Consider the following 21,357-nt stretch of genomic DNA (forward strand, 5'->3'; position numbering starts at 1 on the left):
CATAGAGGGGATGAGAGGCATGAGCAAGATAAGTAGTATTTTTTCCATACGCATGTTATTTTCTGCTGAGATTCAAAGTATCCACCTAGCTGTCTTCCACCACCCTGCCCTTCCCACACAAAGTGAATTTGCTGTATTTATGCTGGGCAGTTGGGAATTCGAGGGCTTTAGTGCAGTGAATAAATCCACTAGAGTGTTGACTATATCTTTAGGTAAATAATGGAGACTGCTCTGCCCCTTGTCTTCAATTTCTTTTTAAACCTTGACAAAAATTAAGAATACTGAATTAGGTAAGTTCTTTTCCAGGTCTTGGGTTGTTCTTTTTTTCATCCACTGGCTTAGAAAGGTGGTTATGATAGTTGAATTTAATATAGTATTTTGTTTAGACGTGAGATTTGCTCCTGCTCCAAAGACTTTCCTTAACAGATGGTTCCCTATCCTTTTAATTATTTAGATCCTTGTATGCCTCTTAATCGGTAGACGTTTATAAATTTCTGCACACTTGGTAAAAGCACTTGTTGCAATATACATCTAGCGTTTGGTTTCTGTTGATTTCCATTTTTATTACAGTTAATATGAGTATGCTGACAATGCCACTGTTTACAGTATCAACCGTTTCTCTAATTGACATTTTTTCTAGGGTATCCTGTCTTAAAATTAAAACTGAGATTTATAAAATTATAACTGAGATTTATAAATAAGGAGTAAAACAAATGGAAGATGTATGATATATCTGAATGCCTCTGTTCACGTGTTCCTATTCCTTCTGCTTACTGTCTTTGTTTTTCATTTGACCCAGCAATGCATGTACATCCCTATTGGACAAAAAACTCCCATCAAGTGTAATTGCCCCTAGATAGAAAAAATAACTGTGTGTTGTCAGTGTGTATGATTGAATCTACAATATATATGAATGATTGGATGGTCTACACAGAAAGGTTAGATGAACGTCTGAGTTGTAAACTGTCAGTCAGTCAAAAATTCATGATAATTTGACCCAAACAGCTCGTAAACAGTGAACAAACAATAAACAGACATTGTACAGCTGTAGAACTCCCAGGTCATAAGCAGTATGACTATACAAAACATGAATGACATCATACAGAAAGGAAGGGACTGTGCAGAATAGTTTAAAACCATAAAACTCATCATCATAAATACACATGTTCAAGGTACAAAATTGTTTAACGTCTTTAAGAATCTTGCCACTGCACAGTTTACATCCAAGGATTTCATATGCGATAAAAAACTGAAAGCTACCATTCTTGTCCTTATGCTATACTTTGAAAAAAAAAAACAGTTTAAATCATTTCTGATGTGCTGGCATAAAATAAAAACAATCTAACAAGACCTGTTCTTGTGCAGTAACTCTGCACACCAGTGGTTCCCAGCCTTTTGACTCCTGAGGACCCCCACTGAATCTTTACTGGAAGCCAGGGACCCCCAAGCAACTTCTACGGTTTAAATTTCAAACATTAAAACAGTAATTTGTAAACAAATACACACAAAAGTACACACCACACAAATACTTGAATTACTAAAGATATAATTATTTTATATTGAAAAATATGCAAAAATAGAAACATTTTAGTGGGAAGGTTGGCTGCATCTCGGCGACAAACTTTTTAATGTTCCAGTCAGATTCAACATTTGCCAAGCAATTTCAGTTTTTATTTTTTAGATACATAAGATCTGAGATAGCTTTTTCACATATGTATGTGGTGGGGAAAGGAGGTAAAACCATAAGGGCCTCTCATCTCTCCATAGCCTCTCTGTCACATGTAATTTGTTTGTTTCATAGCACCTCTCTTACCGGTGCAGGGTGTCATCCACACTGGTAGGCAAGGGTACTTGATATGGAGAAGTGCAACCTCAGGATTCAGAACACAACACAGTGCTTAGCCTTGACTTTAATCATAGGAATGTATTTCTACACAAACAAACCTTTTTTAGCAGCATAAGGAAAATGAAGGACAGGGGAAAAAAACACATTTCTAATTTGTGCCGTGCAGTTTGCATGCAGCTCTTTGATGGCAGTTCATAGCCCACTGTGCTAGATTACGATTGTAATTCATGAACTGCACAGTAACAAAATAATCTCTGTGAAAAAAGCAATAGCCCAATGTGCTATGCACATAAAATACTGTTTTTTGCATAATACGCGTTCTTTGCAGCAGGCATATTAACCATCTGCGCTACCTTTGAGTTAAAAGTGCCACTACACAAAACTCCCATCTCTCTCCAACAGATACATGAATCACGAGTTATCTTGACATTTTTAATTTTGTCCAAAAGCTGCTAGATGTACACAAAACTTTGCAGTGCTGTTAAAACTGCTGCCTAAAGGACGTAATAAATACGCATGTGTATGTCAGAGGGCCAAGCTGATGAAGTGCCTTCCACCCGACCGAAGACTGGGAATGTGTCACAGACCCGGGGGTCCACGGACCACTGGTTGGGAACCACTGCTGTAAATTACAGCCACAGAACTTATCCACGTTCTTAAAAGAAGTTATACCCAATGGAAGGGTGTAAAGGGAGGCCTATTCTAAGTTTATACATTACATCCCGCAATTGAGAGTTCCCAAGTTTATGAAAAAGGTAGCGTTTAATTCCCAGGATTCACGTAATTCCTAAGTGGAGGTCTTTGCTCCCAAATAACACAAGTACCTTCCCCTTCAGGCCCGACAGTCTAGCTCCCGATTCTTTTTTTTTTTTTCTTTTTTTTTAGTGGGAAAGGGGTAGAGCAACATCGAAATTTTTCATTTTCAGGGTGGTAGCCATTTGGTGTAACCATATCCAAGCCCCATTTGCCCAGCCTAGCTCACTATTAATCTCTTCCTTGAAGAGCATTGAGATTACAGCGTGCTCTGACATTATTAGACTCTTACAGTACTTTAACAAACCTACCAATTAAATGAAAAACCCTTGTTGAAGCCCAGATACCATTCTAATGGCTGAGACCATGGCAGATTTGGGCATGGACAGCAAGTTTTTAAGACAGCTCCTTTCCATCTTTTCCTAGTTGTATACAGTACACTGGGCTTCCTTCATGAACACAACTCCTGCATTTAGAATAATAAAGCTGCCAGTCCGTGGAAACAAGATATGTTGCTGTAATGATCAAGTTTATGCCCCTGCTTTCAACTGTCTTTTTTTTATAGAGCGATGTATATCATGGTGACCAGTGGAGATAGAACAATGTCTGTGGTATACCCACTATCCTTACAACTTTTAGCCTACTGCTTTCCAATTTTAAGGCACTACTTTTAAAGCTCAGGTAAAAAAAAATTAATATGCTCCCCTTCAATGGCCAATCAGGTTTTCTCCATATTGTCTGTGAGGTCATGCAGTAGAATCTCACTGGCCCAGGAACGTTTTCATCGATATTCAGGCTGTTTTCATTGCTCTTGCAGACGTTTTGGATTTTAATTGTTGTTCGAATGTAACTCAATTCAACAACAATTTTCAGTGTCAGGGTTACCTTAACTAGTTTTTTAACTGCATATATTTTGATGGCTTCATACAATTTTATATTATCAAGTTATGTTCCGGTGTTCAGTTATGTTTAGTTGTCTAGGCTGTGTATGACTAATATCACTACTAATGCTCCAGGTAATTGTTCTTTTTTTTATTTAGAATTTGTGACAACAGCGCAAATTATGTGGTTGATAATTTTGCAAGAAACCTTTTATCGTCCATGCCTCTGAACTCCATAATACTACTAAGAGGAGATTTACCTGGAAACTCTCTCCGCTACCTGCATTTCTGTGAAGGAATGAGATCCGACGTTTCTTTAGTAGACCAAGAGGTATTGCCACTGTTTTTTTTTATGTATGTTTTTGGAGTCATAATTGTTTTTGTACATTGCAGTAAAACAGTTGGAACTGTACACAAAACATATTCTCGCACAGGCATATGTGGCAGGTTTTCCAGAAGTGTTTATTACCAAGATGTCTGTGGTCTGCCCTTTTCTAATTAGATCTTGGCAGAAAAATGTGTTCCTTTTCAAGGCACAAATGGCCACTAACAACCGATTTCAGCTACTCGCCTCTCTTCTTCCTTTACAAAGTTTAGGAAGAGAAAATAAAACAAAATCAGCTAACAGCCATTTAAATATGGTATTAGAGGAAATTTTCCTTTTCTGCATGTGCAACGGGAGTTTGATTATCTTACCACTTTAAAAGTGTCAAGTGTTCTCATCGTAACCTCCAAGCAGATGGTTCTGTTTAACTTTAACATACTAACTAGCTTCGGCAAATGTTCATTATGCCAATAAGATTTTCTAATTTCTTGAAATTTCTCACTACACCACATGTATTTTTATTTGTTTTACCTAGTGTGCTTCTCGTGTCAAACATTTGATTAAATATACCTTTTAGAGACTAGCTCACCCTGAAAATGTCTAGAAGAGACATTTTCTGCTGGAACCAGTCTCTATCCAATATCTCACAAGACTTTTCTACAATTCGCAACATGAAATACTGGCAAATCACATTTGATTATATTAGCACAATTTCACAAGATTTTAATGGAGTTTCATCGCATCTTTTCCTACACTGGTCTGCAGATGCAGTGTCTTTGGTACTAGATTGGACAAGTTAAAGGACATTTTTAACTGAACTTTTTACCGTGTACTAAAAGCAAAAGTAGCAATTTAAAACAGTGGATGCTCACTGTATTTAACAAAGATAAGTGCATGCTAATCTGTATGCATATATTTAATAATGTATTCGAGGGAGCTATTGGTAAGGCATTTAACTTGGAGAGATTGATAATGTTTGGATGATTGGTGTCATGGCAGGGTTGATGAATGAAACCCACCAAGTTCCCCCATGGTGAAATGCTCATTATTCTGAATTCTGGAGGAATTTTAATTTATTGATTCATTCATGTTTTTTCTTTGGATTTTGGGGTTCCTTATATGTCCAGATACTCGGGCCGTCACTGTTCCTCTTACCACAGAACAATTAAGGTGTGATTTATTGTGTATCCTCATGTGTACTTAAAGAGGGAAGAATTTAATCAGAACAGCACCATAAGGTATTGTTGAATTTAGCATTTTACTGAATCTTAGTTCAAAAGATTGCTGGCTGTTCCCCATGCAGGTCACCTCAAATGTGTTAATCGTATTCTCCGTAAATGCAATCTCAGGACCAATCTACTGTATGCAGCCAACAAACTCAAACCAAATGCTCTGCCTAGGGTATGTCTGCGTAAAGGTGGATGTTTCCTCCAAGTTTTAGGCCCAAAACGGTGGAATACATTAACACCCTGTCTAAGAAAAAGAAAGAATAGTTATCCAGGAAACGTCTTAAAACTGGACTCTCTGATACTAAGGAATAGTACATCTGATCACAGCTACGTTTGTCCTTGTGTCCTTTGCTTTCCACAGAGCCAATAGACTTTTTTGAAGGGTGTATGCCATGTTAATCAGTATGTGCATCATTGTAAGCCATTAGTGGTAAAAGTGAATAAGTAGATGTGTGTGCTATTTATACCTCTTTCCTGGATTGATCACCCACTTCAACCTTCTATTTACCTAGATCAAATGTGAAAAAATGCTGAAAGCGGGTCAGAATCTTCATCCACCTAAAATGTCTGAGGTTGAGGTATTGGCTTGAATAATGTGAGATTGTTTTTTGTGGGCGAATATCACCCTATTAAATGCTGGTGTCTGGTTACATATGCTCTTCAACGGTTGAAACATTTTTTGTTTGCCAGCAATCCCTTGTTGTGGACTTAGATATAGTTGAGTTCAGGTGAACCTAGTGTAAGTGAATAAAAGGCTGTTTGGAGTAAAGCACTGGGAGCATTGGTTTGAGACAACACAGCTCTAAGTGCAGACATTGGTTTCATTTAAAACATTTTGAAAGCTTGATGAGGGTTGCCAACCATTGATCAGGAGTTTCTAAAAATGTCTAAGCATAAACCAATTATAGGATTTTCCATATGATTTTCTTGATCTTCACTGTTGGCAAAAACTTGATACCTGTATTTTTGCAGCATGGATGACGTACTTTTTCTTGTGTTTGGAAGGTACATTTTTCTAATTTTCCATAAAATGTGTTCATTCATAGATTTCTCTGCCATTTCTGTAAATGCAGACCATGTTCCTTAAATCTAATCCAGAGAATGAAAATATTGTTGATCGTGATATTCACGAAAAGGTAACATTTCCCAAGGAAATTGGAAAGTGAAAACATCAGTACTGGATGCGTCATAGGCAAATCATAAAGTCAGCCTTTCTTTCCTTTCCTTCTTTGTTTAGGGCCTATTTAATAAAAGCTTATTTATTTGTAATTGTAATGCCGTTTATTTATGACTAATTTATGCTAATCTCTTTTAAATTGATTAAAGGTCGGTGCTTGTGAGAAGTGAAATGCCTTGCATTCTTTTTCTAAGTCTATGTTGTTGAAGTCCTTCCGATCTGTGTTTCATCTTCTGATGACGGATATAAGGGTTTAACTAGTAGATAGTTCCTTGTACTAAATAAATAGTACAGTTTTAAGGACTGTGCATGAGCAATTAATGATCTGAGAAGCATGGTACTCTGAATATTTGACGATTCGTGTGACATCAAATGACCAATAATTTTTTTTGACATACATGACTGTACAACATGCATTGCAGCCTTGCAAATAGTGTTTGGAAAGGGCAGAATAGGAACACTCTATTCTTTTATATATATCATTCCTTTATTTATTGTGTGCCTCCCAAGGTATTCCAAGTATTATTATTATTATTATGAATTTGGCAGGTATTGGTCAGGGTAACTGTGATTAAAAAAACAAACAAAAGTCTCATAAGTGAGCAATGAATCATTGTGAGAGAATGCCCCTTTATGCATGGTCATCCTTCACTCTCTGCTGAATTTTATTGCTGATTTTGAAACTCTGTATACTACTGCCCAGTGTATGTGCTCTGACTCCTAAAACATGTAGAAATTTACTAATCCCTTAAAGACTTATTTAACTTTCTTAAAAGGCCATAGTATAGCATATAGGGTGCATAAAATATACCTGTGTAATAGAAAGGTAAATGTCACCTGTGGAATGTAGCACTTATTTTGCCATCGACTAGTTTGACAATAAAACATTGGTTAAGGCCTACCATTGTAGCCTGACTGCTGCAGTTTAAACCTGCAACCAGAACTGTCAAAATAACCCTGTTTAGAGGAGAAAGCCCCTCTTTTAAATGTTAATAAGTCATCCCTATGCAGGACTTGTAGCCCTCAAATAGGGTGCTTAGTATTTAGGTAGAAATGTAATGTAACCATGTCCTTGCAGTGAAAAGCTATTTTCACTGTGGAAGGTCATTGAGTATTTTATGAGAAAACAAGAGTGCAGATTACAATATTAATCTTAAATCCAAGGGTTGGGATTAGCTAGAAAGAAAATCAACCACTCCCTTTATTATTAAATGTTGAAATTGAACTTTTAATAACTATATAGGAAAAGTAACTTTTAGAATGTTACTTTTCCATTCTTGAAGCTGCTGGAGGATATTTTACATTAGCTCTTCAGCATCTGTCAATCAAGTGCCTGGCCTTAGTTAGGTGTGACAACTGCACCAAGAGCAGGGATGGTGGCAATGGGTTTTCTTCTCCTGGCAGGAAGACCAGTTGGGGTGGGCTCAGGAACTTAATTAACTTCAAAGGGTCCTTCGCTGTCACAAGTAGATGTAAAGGGGGGGGGGGGATCACATGAAAAGGTTCAGTTTTTGTGGCAATACGGAGGCTTGCACCAAACCCAGTGAGACCGAAAGCTACCCATGGAATTGTTTACAAGTGAAGCTGTGGGAGGAGACTTCTCATTACCCCAGCCAATCCTCCAGGTGGCCACACAGCCTCTGCACAAGGGGAGAAGGGTTTCCTCAAGTTTGATTTTGTAAATAAGGTGCTCAGTGGGATTGTTTGTAGGAACTGCTGCAAAAATGGGTAGGATTGTTTTGGGGAACGTTTACCTTCATGGTTTTGATATGGACAAGTGTACTCCCACACACTAGTTGGTGCCAGGCATAAATGTGGCACCCCAGGACACCCTCCTCAGAATACTCTCTGGACATGTGAAAGAACAGAAGAAGGGCTGCACCTATTGGTTGAGACCTGTGAGGGGATCGGAAGGGCTGGTCCTGCTCCCACGAATACTCAGGACAAAGAGATGGACTTGAAGGATTGGTTCACATGCCTCCTGTGCTACTACAGTGACACACCAAGCTGCAAGAGGCCTTTTTCATGAAGTGCCCAGCAGACCAGTAGAAACTGGACCTGCACTTGCCTCTAGTTTCGAACTCTGCCTGACACCCTAAGAGTCTATAAGTGCTTTCCACTGAGGTCCGGAGGCCATTAAAAAGTGTACTTCTGTGATTGTTTGGGCACCAGAAGAACGTCTGAAAGCTTTTGAAAACTTTTCCTTCAGTGCACCAAGGGACATTTCAGAAAAAGTGTTAGATTGGCAGTTCCATAGCATCGGATTGGATTTCAGCTTTGTTCTGCTCAGAGATCCCCACATCTCTGAAGGAAACACTAAGGGCCTCATTATGACTTTGGCGGTCTTTTCGGAATACTTCTGCGGTGGCAGCCGCCGCAAGACCGCCATATTGGTGGTCATCGGATGGACATATTAAGAGTCACACGTTGAAGACCCCCAAAATCAGCCAAAAAACGAGACTGCCAGGACACTGGTGGGCAGGATAGTGGAGGTTCCACCACCAGCATTGCCAGCCTGACAAATTTTCACCTGTCAAATTATGAGCCCCTAATCACCAAAGCTGTTTTTCCATGGTGGAAAACCATTGGCGGACCGAACCGCTGTGTTCAAACACTCATGTCAGGCAGGACACAACACCACATTGTACAGTTTGAATACCCTACACCTAACACACATACACTCACCATACACACCTACTTACTCTACTTTATAACACCCCCCCACACAGCCCACAATCCTTTGCAACCAAAACAACGTTCACTGACACAGAGGAGCCAAAATGAATAAGCACTTGTACACCATAGGCACATATACACTTCACACTCAGCCCACACCACACAACTGCATGAACAACACAATACAAACATCACAACTACACACAAACATCACAACCAACCATCACACACAACCAAACACCCCCCACCCCACCAAGCACCCTGCACTGCACCCTTACACACACAACCCCCACCCACAACCCAACCACCACCATGTCCCGTCAAAAGCACCCACACTTCACAGACGATGAGCTGAGGGTCATGGCCGATGAAATTGTCTACTGCACAAGTGCAACAAACCCCCATTGCCAGGAAAATTGAGTTATGGCAGAGAAATGTCGACAGTGTGAACTCAGTAGGCAACCATCCACTCACAAGGGAGGACATCAGGAAGAGGTGGAACGACCTATGGGGCAGGTGCGTTCCATCACATTGAGACACCAATTTGCCGTGCAGAAGACTGGCGGCGGGCCCCCACCTCATCCCCCAGAGTTCACATTGTGGGAGGAGAAGGTACTGGACATACTGCATCCAGAGGGCCTGACTGGAGTACTCGTAGGACTGGACTCTGGTAAGTAACTACTACTTCCCTGGTACAATTTACTTCTGTCCATCATGCTTCCTCACCACCCACGCACTCCCCAGTTCACTCTAACTCTCACTAAACCCCCCACCTAATGACCCTCTCTTTTGCATCCCCCACCCAGCCCCAATGCCCAAATAGTCCCTGGCAAGTGCACAGATAGCTGTGCCTATAACAATCACTATGACTCCCACAATGCACTAGCAAATCTACAGCAAAACCTGCTATGTCCACTTCACAGCACAACTCTTGTATGCATGACTATTGCACTAGCTATACCATGTGGATGCTTCGACTGAGGACCACGACATGGCAATGACAGCAACGCAGTGGCGCTAAACAATGGCAAACAAGGCCAAACACAGCCACAGCGGTGCACCAAACCAAATGGTCACTTATCCAGATTTACAACCCTGAAATGGACTGAGCATGGACTAGAAAGTAAGAAGGTAAACTCCATTCACCAAATGCACACACAGGACAAGTTACCATGCATGCACACATACCCTTCTCCCACTTGAATCCCATGCTGCAGTGTACAGCCATCCCCACTCACATCTAGCAAGCCTGATTTACCACGAACAAACAGGGCACACCTGCCATGTGAACCATCACACAGGACCTGATCCCACCCACCCACCAAAGGTTACCAACCCAGATTGTCACCATCCTCAATGGAGCATGGTACACAACACAATCCTCATCCACAAACAATGTATGCAGTGCAGCATCTGTCATTGCCATTGCTGAGAATCATGTCAAGACACTGAATGCATCAAACAAAGAGACTACCAATCACACTTCCACCATGTAAATCTCTCTCACTCCAACCAAAGGTACCACTGCCACCATGGAAAGGATACAAGAGAAAGACAGCCCTCCTCAAGATGAAGGCTCCAGTTAGGATAACACCTCTGGATGTCTGGACATTGACGACTTACCTGGCCTATCTGGGACACCTGGTCAATCCACCATTCCCTGCCTCACCCTGCCCACATCAACCCCTTTCCCCCACCCTGTGGCATCAACAGTACAGCCAACCCTTCGTCCCCAAACCTGTGCCCCAAGAACAGTTCAATCAATAGTGTGCCCCACAGTACAGGGACCTGAGTCAACCCCTCACACCCAAATCAATGAAGGTCCTGGTGACACTGGAAGTGGGCACACCATGCCAGGCGCACAGGGGCACACAGGGCGTGGGAGGGAACCTGTGGGCAAGAGGATGGGGCCCCCAATGAACTCAACTGACCAGGGAAACCATCTCCCAAGTCCTGGGAGCATACCAACAAGCCCACGACAGGATGGGCTAGATTATCACCCTGGTAGGGGAAAACGAAAGGCTGCAGAGGGAATACCATCAGGAGGTCATGCAGCAGTGGGAGACCCAAAATGCCACCATGACCTCCATTGCAGGGCTGCACAGGGACCTCAACATCACCCTGTGTGCTTCCTTCACCCACCTGCAGGCCCCTCCCACTAGCCACATAACAACTGAACCATCCATATCTGCCGCAGCTAGTGGAATGGAGGCCCTGCCCGGGGAACCAAGGGCCTCTGGTACCTCTCACTCTATAGCTGATGTCCTCTTCCCCCTCCCCCGAACCACCCACAAACGTGGATGTCCATCCAGACATCCAGTTGGAGCAGATGCCAAGACAAAACCCACTGCCAGGAAGTGAAGCTCTCCTGATTTCTTTCCCTTGCGTGCCACCCTGTTGACTGTTCAACGACATTACTCCATTTTCCCATGTCACTTGGACACTGGACCTGTGCTACGTACAAATGTGCCACCTACTCTGATGATTACAACTACCACGACCCCACTCATCACCTCTGTCACTATATGCCCCATACATTGATTGTTCACATATCCCGGGTTTGGCCATTAAATACTATTGATCACTGCAACTGAATGTGTGTCTTTATTTGAACATGTTAAATTGTTTTGTCAGAAAAATGTGATGTGGGTATGCCCCACTAAACCAATAGGCAGTGTAATGGACAGCAGAAGGAGGCAACCTCTGCAGGAGACACAGTACAACAGATATGTCCCAGGGCAGATATAAAGAAGTCACTAGTCCAGGCACACACTACAGTGAAATCACGCATACAACCTGCAAAAGAGACCGTGATACAGAGTTACATCAGGATAGAAGGCATGGTGCCACACAAAGCACATATGCAGTACACAGTTGTCCAGCCCAGTGTAGATTGCCACCAAAGCAGGGCATAACAGATGACATTTCTACATCCCCAGACATAGGAAATACATGACAATACTCTGTAGCTGCCGTCTGTCATGTGCAAAACTCCATTCTGTATACAGTTACCAACAGCTAATGAGCATGAATGCCTCACGCCATAGGTAGCAGAGGGATTGGTTTACAGAACACAGTCAGTGAGTGGAATAACATGAGGAATGGAGACTGCAGGACACATAGCTCAACGCAGGTCTGTCTGTAGGAGATGCAAAACTAGCAACCTGCAGTGAGTACACGTTAGATAAAATACATGTCAACCCAGCACCTTACATTCAAGCACTCACCTCCACCAACACACACATAAGGATAGGAACACATTAGAACACCACTGATGAAACTAATCAGGAGGACCATTGTCCTCAATCAATGTGGATACACATAACTGGCAAAAACACAGGCAGAATACCTATATGTCACTGGAGGTACTGATTGATGAGCTCAGTCCCAGAGTCAGCTACACCATCCTCATGTGCCTCCTCATCACTGCCCATGTCTGCATCCCCAACTACTGGTTCAGCTGCCTCCTCATCATCAGCTAGCAATGGTATCTGACGTCTCAAGCCAAGATTGTGGAGCATGCAGCAGGAAACTATGATCTGGCACACCTTTTGGGGAGTGTAGAGGAGGGCACCTCCAGAGACGTCCAGGCACCTGAACCTGGCTTTCAGAAGACCAAATGTCTTTTCAGTTACACACCTCGTCCTGACACGGGCCTCATTGAAACGCAGTTCCCCCTTCCGTGGCAGCTTACCTCATTGGTGTCAACATCCAGGGAAGGTTAGGATAGCCAGAGGCACCTGTGTGCATAAAGGCAGGACCAGTTACAATACAAGTGCAGCCACAGGGAAGAATCTGATGAAAGGTGCCATAAAAGAGACACACATCCAAATGCATACATACCAATGAGCCAAGCCCTCTCTCTGTGTAGTCGTGCCATCATGTGTGGGACATTGCTGCTCCTCAGAATGTAGGATTCATGTACACATCCTGGAAACTTGGCTATGACCTGTGCGATGTACTTATCTGCCAGACACCCCACCTTGACATTGATCGAGTGGTAGTTTTTCGTGTTCCTGTACACCTGTTCATTGGCGCTGGGAGGGACCAAGGCTACATGGGTGCCTGCTACGCCCCCTATCACATGAGGGATGTGTCCCACATCATAGACGTCTGCCTTCACATAGGCCAAATCTCCATGTTGGGGAGGGCCTTATGTAGCTGTCCAGGTGTTTCAAAAAAGCACACAGTACATCCTTCAACACAAGACTGAACATAGCCTGTGACATCCCTGCTGTATTCTGAAAGAACCCAGTGGCAAAAAAGTGTAGCACTGACAGGACTTGTACTGTGGGAGGGATGGCATAGGGATTGCATACGGCAGGTAACAGATAAGGCTCCAACTGGCCACATAGATCCATGATGGTCTGACGAGTCAGACAGTAGGTCTGGATGATATGCCTATCCTCCATGGTTGCACAGTCAACTAGTGGTCAGCACACAGGTGCATGTCTCAATCTCCTCATAGCAGGGTATTGAGGATAGAGAGTAGAAAATGTACTGAGTAATGAGTAATTCACACATGTAAGAAGTACATGTCATCATCGCACACACTGAACACTGTAGACATGTCTCGCACTACTGACACATACCATTATGGGAAAGCTAAAGCTTCACAGTGACATGCATGTCACATATATTGGCAAAACTAGGGTGGAACAACACGGGCCTACTCTACATTTGCACATAAATGTGTATAATGCACTTATTTAGAGACTGCAAGGCATGATATGTGCACAAAATGGCATCCGCCGGGCCTGTTGCACAGGACAGTTGGAAGTGACCCAAGTCTGATGGCGTATGTCATAATGGTGGTAGGCGGTCACAACCGCTGGGCAACTTCTCATTGGATAACATTGCTGCCTATGGTGGATTGGGGCCGATGGCGATCACCGCCGGCGACCGTTACTGCCTTTTTCTGCAGCCTTGCTCACTTGACTCTGACACTCTTGCAAGCAAGACCTCCGCAAGCTGAGCTGCTGTGTTCTGTCTCTGGGAGCCATAATGCACCGTGCTGCAGGTGATAGGGCCCCAGCCTTCACCCCAGAAGAGCTGGTGAAGCTTGTGGACGGTGTTCTAACCCCTGTATGGACAGCTTTCTGGGGCACCAGAGGAACAGGTGAGCCCAATGCCATTGTCATGTGTGATAGGGGTGTGTGTGATGGTGTAAGGGGTAAGTGTACTGGGGAGGGAGTACATGCATGTAGGGGGCATGGAGAAGAGGCATGTGATCCGAGAGGGAAGGGTATGTGTGGGCAATGGTGAGTCAGATGTATATTGTCCACTGCTGTTGGCATGGGGCATGTGTACCTGACTTTCTCCTTCTGTCTATCATCGATGTAGGTGAACGCCCATCAGAAAAAAGGGATCTGGCGTGCCATTGCCAAGCAAGTGTGGACCCCCAGGATCCACAGCCGGCAGAGCACCCACTGCAGAAATCGGTGGGAGGACCTGAGACCCTGGGCCCGGAAGACCGTGGAGGCCCAGCTGGGGATGTCCTCTCAACGAGGGAGGGGTGACCGTCGGACCCTGATCCCCCTAATGGCCCGCATTTTGGCGGTGGCCTAGCCTGAGGTGGATGCGTGTTTGATGCCAGCACAGCAGCCACAAGGGGGAGAGTACAGACTTGATCGGCTTAATAGGGATATTGTGCCTCACTGCAGGCAAAGTGACATTGTTGTAATGACACCCTGTGTATTGGCTATTGGAAATGGGTATTATGCACCCTAGCTGAGTATAGCTAGTAGATGTGTTGCCATGCTTTACTGTAAGTGGATGTACATCTCCCATTAAAATACTTCTCCATGTCTAGAATGTGGAGAAGCTCATATGACATTGCCACATGTGTGAGACTATCCTGCCTCTGCAAAGGATGTCTGTATTAGTATCACCCTAAGCATTGAGTATTACCAGATCCATCCATCTGCATTAGTGGCTCGGAGGTTTCAGTCCACTCCCATGTGTTGCATACATGTATATGCTACTGTGTGTCTCTAGTTTTCTCACAGGGACTGAATACATCATGTGCTGGCAATGTTTTTTTACTGATTGTGGAGCTGCCATCTAAGTTCCACTGAAGATATGGCCTTCATGGGACAGGATAATTGATTTGTATTATCATATATAGGTGAACTGCTGACTGTAGGGTATGTGAAGATAGGCTGGGAAAATGATACATGTACAATTGTTGAGGTCTGGTTGCAGACACTATGCATTCCTAGGTGCAGTACTTGGTGGGAAGTTATCGTTAAACAAATTGAATGGTGCTATAGGTGGTAGGTGCCTTGACAGGTCTCAAATATGTCAGCATGGTATGTATATGGGATGGATGACAATGGCCTATCAATTGGCATATTACTTTGCAGAGTTACTGCCTACATCATGTCCTAATGGTAAGTTGGGGGCATATCTGATGGGCTGGGACTTTTATGCTTGCCTTGGCCAAGCTGAAGTGGCAGATTAGGAGAGGCTGGCCTATTGCATGTCACAAGGCATGTAGATGTGATTCTAGTCTCCCCTGGCTGGCTTATGTGGTAGTGGGATGTGTAAGTGGTGTACAGGCAGTGGTGTTGGTTTAGTTGTGCCTATGCATCCTGGCATTTACCCTCTGAGATGTGTGTTGTCTGGACTCTGTGACAAGTATAGTCATTTCTGGAATGGTGTTTGAGGGTGGAGTTTTCATGTTGTGCAGTCTGACTGGTCTGACTGCACGTGTGGTGGTTGCATTGTAAGTGGGCCATGATGTTATATGTCACTCAGTGATTGAGTGTGGATGTGTCTATGTGCTAGATGGGACTTTTTTGATGCACTTAGCAGTATGATCAGTTGAGATATATATATATATATATGTGTTTGCTGTCTGCTGATCTGGCTGTATGATTGGGTCAGACTATCTCTCATTTTACACATCAGATGTCATCTCTTTGGGTATCTGACTTGCAGTGGCCAAATCAGTGTTGATTTCTATATTGGCATCGCTGTACAGAGTGTTTGGTCTGGCATCCAGCAGGTGCAGTGTGGGCTGTGGGTGGAATTGTCTTCAATATTATGGATATGTTACAGAAGGCATGGTCTGACCATATATTGTTACAGTAGTGCCCAGTAGTGTTTTGTTCAGTCAGCTGGACATCCAATGGCTTATAGGGGCATGGAGAGGTATGGTGTGTATTCAGGCATACTGTTGATAGTGCATCCAGGGCACGCTGTGCTAGCAGAAATGGCTTTGGTAGTCACCTTGTGAATGACTCCAGTTGTGCTGCCCTACTTAGATATTGATGTAGGAGTGAAGGTTGCAATACAGGTGTGTGGGTACTAGTGACATGTTGTGACAGGATATAGGTAATGTATAATGGCACCTGCGATGGCCTATCCAGCATAAGTATTGTCACAGAAGTGCTTGTTAACCAGTGTGTATGAGAGCTATATGTTTACCCATTTTCACCCTTTACCCCTCCCTGTCTTTCTCTCCCTCCCCCTCTCTCTAATTGTGTGCATCAGCATCGTCAGGTGAAGGGGAACAGGCGAGTGGGGAAGCAGCAGCCCACGGGACCCAGGAAGCTGGAACCAGCTAGGCAGAGAGATCCAGTGGAACAGAGAGGAGTGCCACAGGGAGACCGGATCTACAACCTTCTCTTCGGAATCCTCCTCCAGTGAACACTTCCTGGCGGTGGCCACCCCAGCACCATCATTGTCCGCTACCCCCGTTACCAGCACCACCCTCCCTGTAGCTCCCCTCCCAGTTGCCCGTGCCCGCTTACCCAGGAGGGTGGGCATCTTCTTCGCCACAGGCACCTCTGTCCCTGCCCACCCTGCTGCCCTCAGTGAGGAGGCTATTGACCTCTTGCGGGTCATCTCTGTGGGTCAGTCCACCATTGTGAATGGCATCCAGGGACTGGCAGCTCGAGTTCAACAGAGCAATACGTTCCTGGAAGGCATTCACGATGCCCTGGCTGGCCTCCAGAGATCCTTTCAGGCTCTGACCGCCTCACTGACAGCAGCCAGTGTCCCTTTGTCTACCGTTTCTCCCCCCTCCACGTACCTCTTCTCAATCCCAAACCCCTCTCCCTAAACCCAGCCAAAGCACACATACACACAGGCATGCATCCACTTCAACAGACAAGGTTACAACTGACAAGCACAAGCACCACAAGACCCACCATTGGCATGCACACAAACAACACCCACCTGCAGACATCACAACATCCACTACCTACACTGACTCCCCCACCAACCCTTCCTTCAGACACTACACCTGACACACCTGCAGCGACCACACCATCATTCGCTGATCCAGCCACAACACCTGTCTTTCTCACGAACACCACAATATCAGACCCTAAGACATCCACCCTAGCCACCACATCCACAACCACCGACACCCCCCAAATGCAGCACATGTACCATACCTGCAGACACCAACCCAACAGACAGTCACACATCCAGCATGGCATCGCCCTGCACCTCCTCCATCCCCTTCTTCCAAGACACATAAACGCCCACACTCACCCACCCAACAGACACTCAGCACCCACAAGCATTCCACGCACGCACTTGCACCCAAAACATCCAAACCAACCACTCCCACTCCCAAACCCTTTTGCCAAGACCGCCCGTGTGTCAAAAATGAATTTGCTTGCAGAGTTTTCCTTGTTCCCTACTCTTCTCCCACCCTGTGATACCTCCAAGCGTTCTTCCTCCTTCCCTAAGTAAGGCCCTTCCACCTCCGAGTCCTCCGGTCCCCCCCTGCTAGTGCCCATGCCCCTCCCCCTGCCAAGCAGTCTACCCCTCCCAAGCCCAGGCCCAAGGACCCCCCTGCCAAACCCAGGCCCAAGGACCCCCCTGCCAAACCCAGGCCCAAGGAGCCGCCTCCCAAACCCCAGTCCAATTCACCCCTCAAGCTCCAGCCTAATCCCTGAGGTGCCTGCCTGCCCTCTTGATGCCCCTACCATGTGGAGGTCATTTTGCAGTCAGGAGTCAAGTTGGGGCTGTATTAGGTGCTATTTGTGCCTTTGGCACTTCGGACTGGCCATTGGCCTTTTATTTGTACATAGTTTTCTTAGATATTTTCTTATTTATTAATACATCTGGACCAACATGTTGTTAGATTCGATGTTTACATACTTGTCCCGTCTTTCTTTCTACATGGAAGTTTGGTATTTGTGGACTGTGGTTTGTGTATGCGTGAGGTGTGTGTGTTGGTTGTGCCAGCTGTTGTGCCTGGGCTGCATGTGTGGGTGTGGCCCTGCCATTTGTCCCGCTGTCATTGCTGTGTAATGTGTGTAAGATATGATTGTGTTGTTACATGCATGTATGTAGCTGAATTGTGTATTGTTTCTGTAGAAGTGTATAATGGTGGTGTTGTGTACCCTTGTGTGGTTGTTGTGTGTGCATCTGTGTGTGTGGTGATGGCTATGTCATATGCCTTGTCTGTGGTATTAGCATGTTGTGACGTCTGCTTTGTTGAATGCCAGTGTGAATGTGTTACTTGGTTGTCTGGTTACGTGGTGTTGTCAGAATGTGTACTCATGTAGAGATGTACAGTGACATTGTTTGGCATAGCGAGTGTGTAGTTGCGCTTGTGTTGTTGTGTGTATCAGTGCTGTTGTGAATGGTTGTGTGAGACTGTGGGCGGTGCTGTGTGTTCGGGTTGGTGTGTATATGACAGGTGTGTGTATGCTGTCATGTGTGTGTGTAGTATGGGTGTGCATGTGTGTATGTCGGTGTGTGTGTGTGTGTGTATGTGCATACGGGTATGTGGTTACGTGTGTGTGTCACCGTCGCCTGCCGTTCCGGATCTGTATGTAGTGTGTGTGTGTGTGTGTAGTTTGGGTTTACCCTCCAGTGTGAGGTAGGTGTGTGTACTCAAGGTTGTTGTCTTTGCTGCTGGTTCCGTAGTCTTTGTACGAGCAGGAGCAGTGGGAGGACTTCCAGTTCAGTAACTATAGTATGGTATGCAATGGTTTGATACTCCTATTATGGTGAACAGTTTTTCATGTTTAATTTGTCCACCTGACAAGTAGGTCCAGCACCCTGCAGCACAAACCCTTTGGATGCCAGGTTACAGCACCACAGTATGGCTATGTGAAGGAGAATTGTCTGCCACAAAGCAATATAGTTTCAATATATTTTACTTGTTCAAACTTATATATATGATTAATTATTGTAAAGCCTATACAGTTAGGTAGAGTGCTGCAAATCAATGTAGTGAGCTATGATGTGATTTCTGCATTGCCACAGTGATTCCAGTATAAAACTTAGCAACCTGTTTCATGAACAATTGTGCAACTTTAGGGACTATTTCTCTGAGTTATCATAAAGCACAGTGTTAGATGCATGCTGATATTTACTTTAAAAAAGACTGGTAATGGAGAATCAGTGGAAAACCACTATGGGAAATTTATGGACAACATGAACATTGATTAAGGGGCCAACTGTTAAAGAAGTTCACAAAGGTGACCCTGCAGGTGTATGTTCTTGCATTTTGCAATTTACAACTGAAAGTTTTGCAAGGGTTTATAGGCATAGGTCTACTCCTACCAAACTTTTATGAATTCCATTTTGCATCAGTAAATGTGCATGTGCATATTTGCTCCTGCAAAAAATAAGCTGTGCAATTGTAAATTCGATTTCCCTATTTTCAAAAGTTTACTCTTGTCCTTGTCAGGAGTATATTTTCAATGTTTTCCCATTTGGGAAGAGGTTAGAGAGAAGTTGGTGAACACCTTTTAACATGTGGGTTTGTGGATGTGCACAGAGACATGTAGAATTTAAACCGGTGAACTACAGCTTCTCACTTACTTAAATCCACTGATTGTAGATTTGCAGAATTGTGTTCAAATGAGTCTTGCTAGAATCAAGGCCTTGCTATGATATAGCAGAGCTATTATAAGAGTGCTGCTAATGTAAAGAGAACACTGCCATAATGTGCTATCTTACTTCTTGGCAGCAATAGAGACGACTAGCTTTCTCAAGCATCTGTTGGAGAATTAGATATTTTAGAAAATGCCATATTCCTGCCATATTCCTGCTATGTAGGGAGAAAATTAAGCTATGTATTTTATGGATGCTTCGTTCATTGTATAGCAATGCAGCTTTTGCCAAGGTACCTTGCAATACTTAAAACAAGATTTCTAAGAACATTTATGAAGGACGTGTCACTCTTATTTTGGCTTACTGTAGTGCTATGGGAAAGGATCTAGATTGGGCCACATACACACTACTGTTATTTACCTTGTGAGTTTCCCAACCTGTATCTGAGTACAGCGCTTCATGAGGTCTCTTTTGTCAACAGTACTTTTCTAAATTAATTGTGTCTTCAAAACTTAATTTTCACATTGTCTACAAAAGGAGGCAGCAAATATTAGAGAGTCTTCTGAGTAAGCTATACTTAAAATCTGTAACGTGAAAGAAGCAAGATATGCATTACCGTGATTGATGGCTAGCCTTGGGGTCACCCTGACCCATGCCCTATGTCTGTTTAAACATGCAAAGAAAAAGTACTTCTCGATAAAATCATTGTAACATCATTGCCTCATCACTCTGAGGATACAGAAAAATTAGACACTGCATCACAAAGACTAAAGAAAATACATTTGTCGCTTCCTATTTTTTAATTCTATATTGAAGTGATCCCATCTGCAATTTTAGACTGTAAAGATAATAAAACCAATAATTATGCTTTTAACTTTTGATTAGCACAGAGTACACTGATTTTGTCTCTGTATAAGTTGTAACTATAACAAAAAGATGCAAATGATTCCAGAGATGTTTAGTCATTAAAAAATATGTTTTACCTTAGATAATGTGAGGACTAGTCTTCTAAATTTAATGGGTATTGCTAACCTCTCCTCTGCATACTGTCAGGGTCTTCATCTATTAAACAGATAGCTAACCATGTGTGCAAGGCTAAAGGATGGCACAGGGTTCCTGGAAATCTAACTAGTTAAACAGGCTATTGAATTTTCCCTGCCACCACATCCACCAGAAGGACTGGGAACTACTATTCATATATCCATAGTCCCTAATCACATTAACTATGTAGTTACTACCAACAGATTCATTGTTATTTCAGTAACAGCAGATCTAGGGAGTATTATTTCTGATTATGCTTCAGTCCGACAGCAGATAAATCTACCCTGGGCGTCAATATGCAGAATATGTAAAGATAATTTTCTTTAAAATTCTTCATATAAGAATGTAAACGCTAATCAAATTGCACTGTACTTTGCACAGTACTTTTCTACACATGATGTTTCCCAGTTCTCAAAAGCAAACCTATGCAATACACTAAAGGGGACAGTAAAAAGAAAAGAACACACCCCTCAAAACAGAAAGCATGAGGTCATGTTACAAGGAATATCACGTTACAGGTAGACAAGACTGAGGTTGATTCCCAACTCATTATAAACATGCGCAATGAGTCAAATTTTAACATCTAAGAGTGCAACAGATTTTTATGAGAAAAATAATAA

At 43.5% G+C, this 21,357-nt stretch overlaps 1 protein-coding gene across 3 annotated transcripts in view; it reads left to right on the plus strand.

Annotated features, from left to right (window-relative positions):
• The window catches only part of TMEM260 (transmembrane protein 260), a 413,639-nt gene that overhangs the window by 245,042 nt on the left and 147,240 nt on the right, over positions 1-21,357 (plus strand). For all 3 annotated transcript variants that reach the window (XM_069207434.1, XM_069207432.1, XM_069207433.1), the window contains one exon: positions 3,640-3,811. In XM_069207434.1, coding sequence (XP_069063535.1) covers positions 3,640-3,811 — 172 coding nt within the window. The remainder of the gene's footprint in view (positions 1-3,639; positions 3,812-21,357) is intronic.

Source organism: Pleurodeles waltl, chromosome 9 (assembly GCF_031143425.1).
Source record: "Pleurodeles waltl isolate 20211129_DDA chromosome 9, aPleWal1.hap1.20221129, whole genome shotgun sequence".
Taxonomy (NCBI): domain Eukaryota; kingdom Metazoa; phylum Chordata; class Amphibia; order Caudata; family Salamandridae; genus Pleurodeles; species Pleurodeles waltl.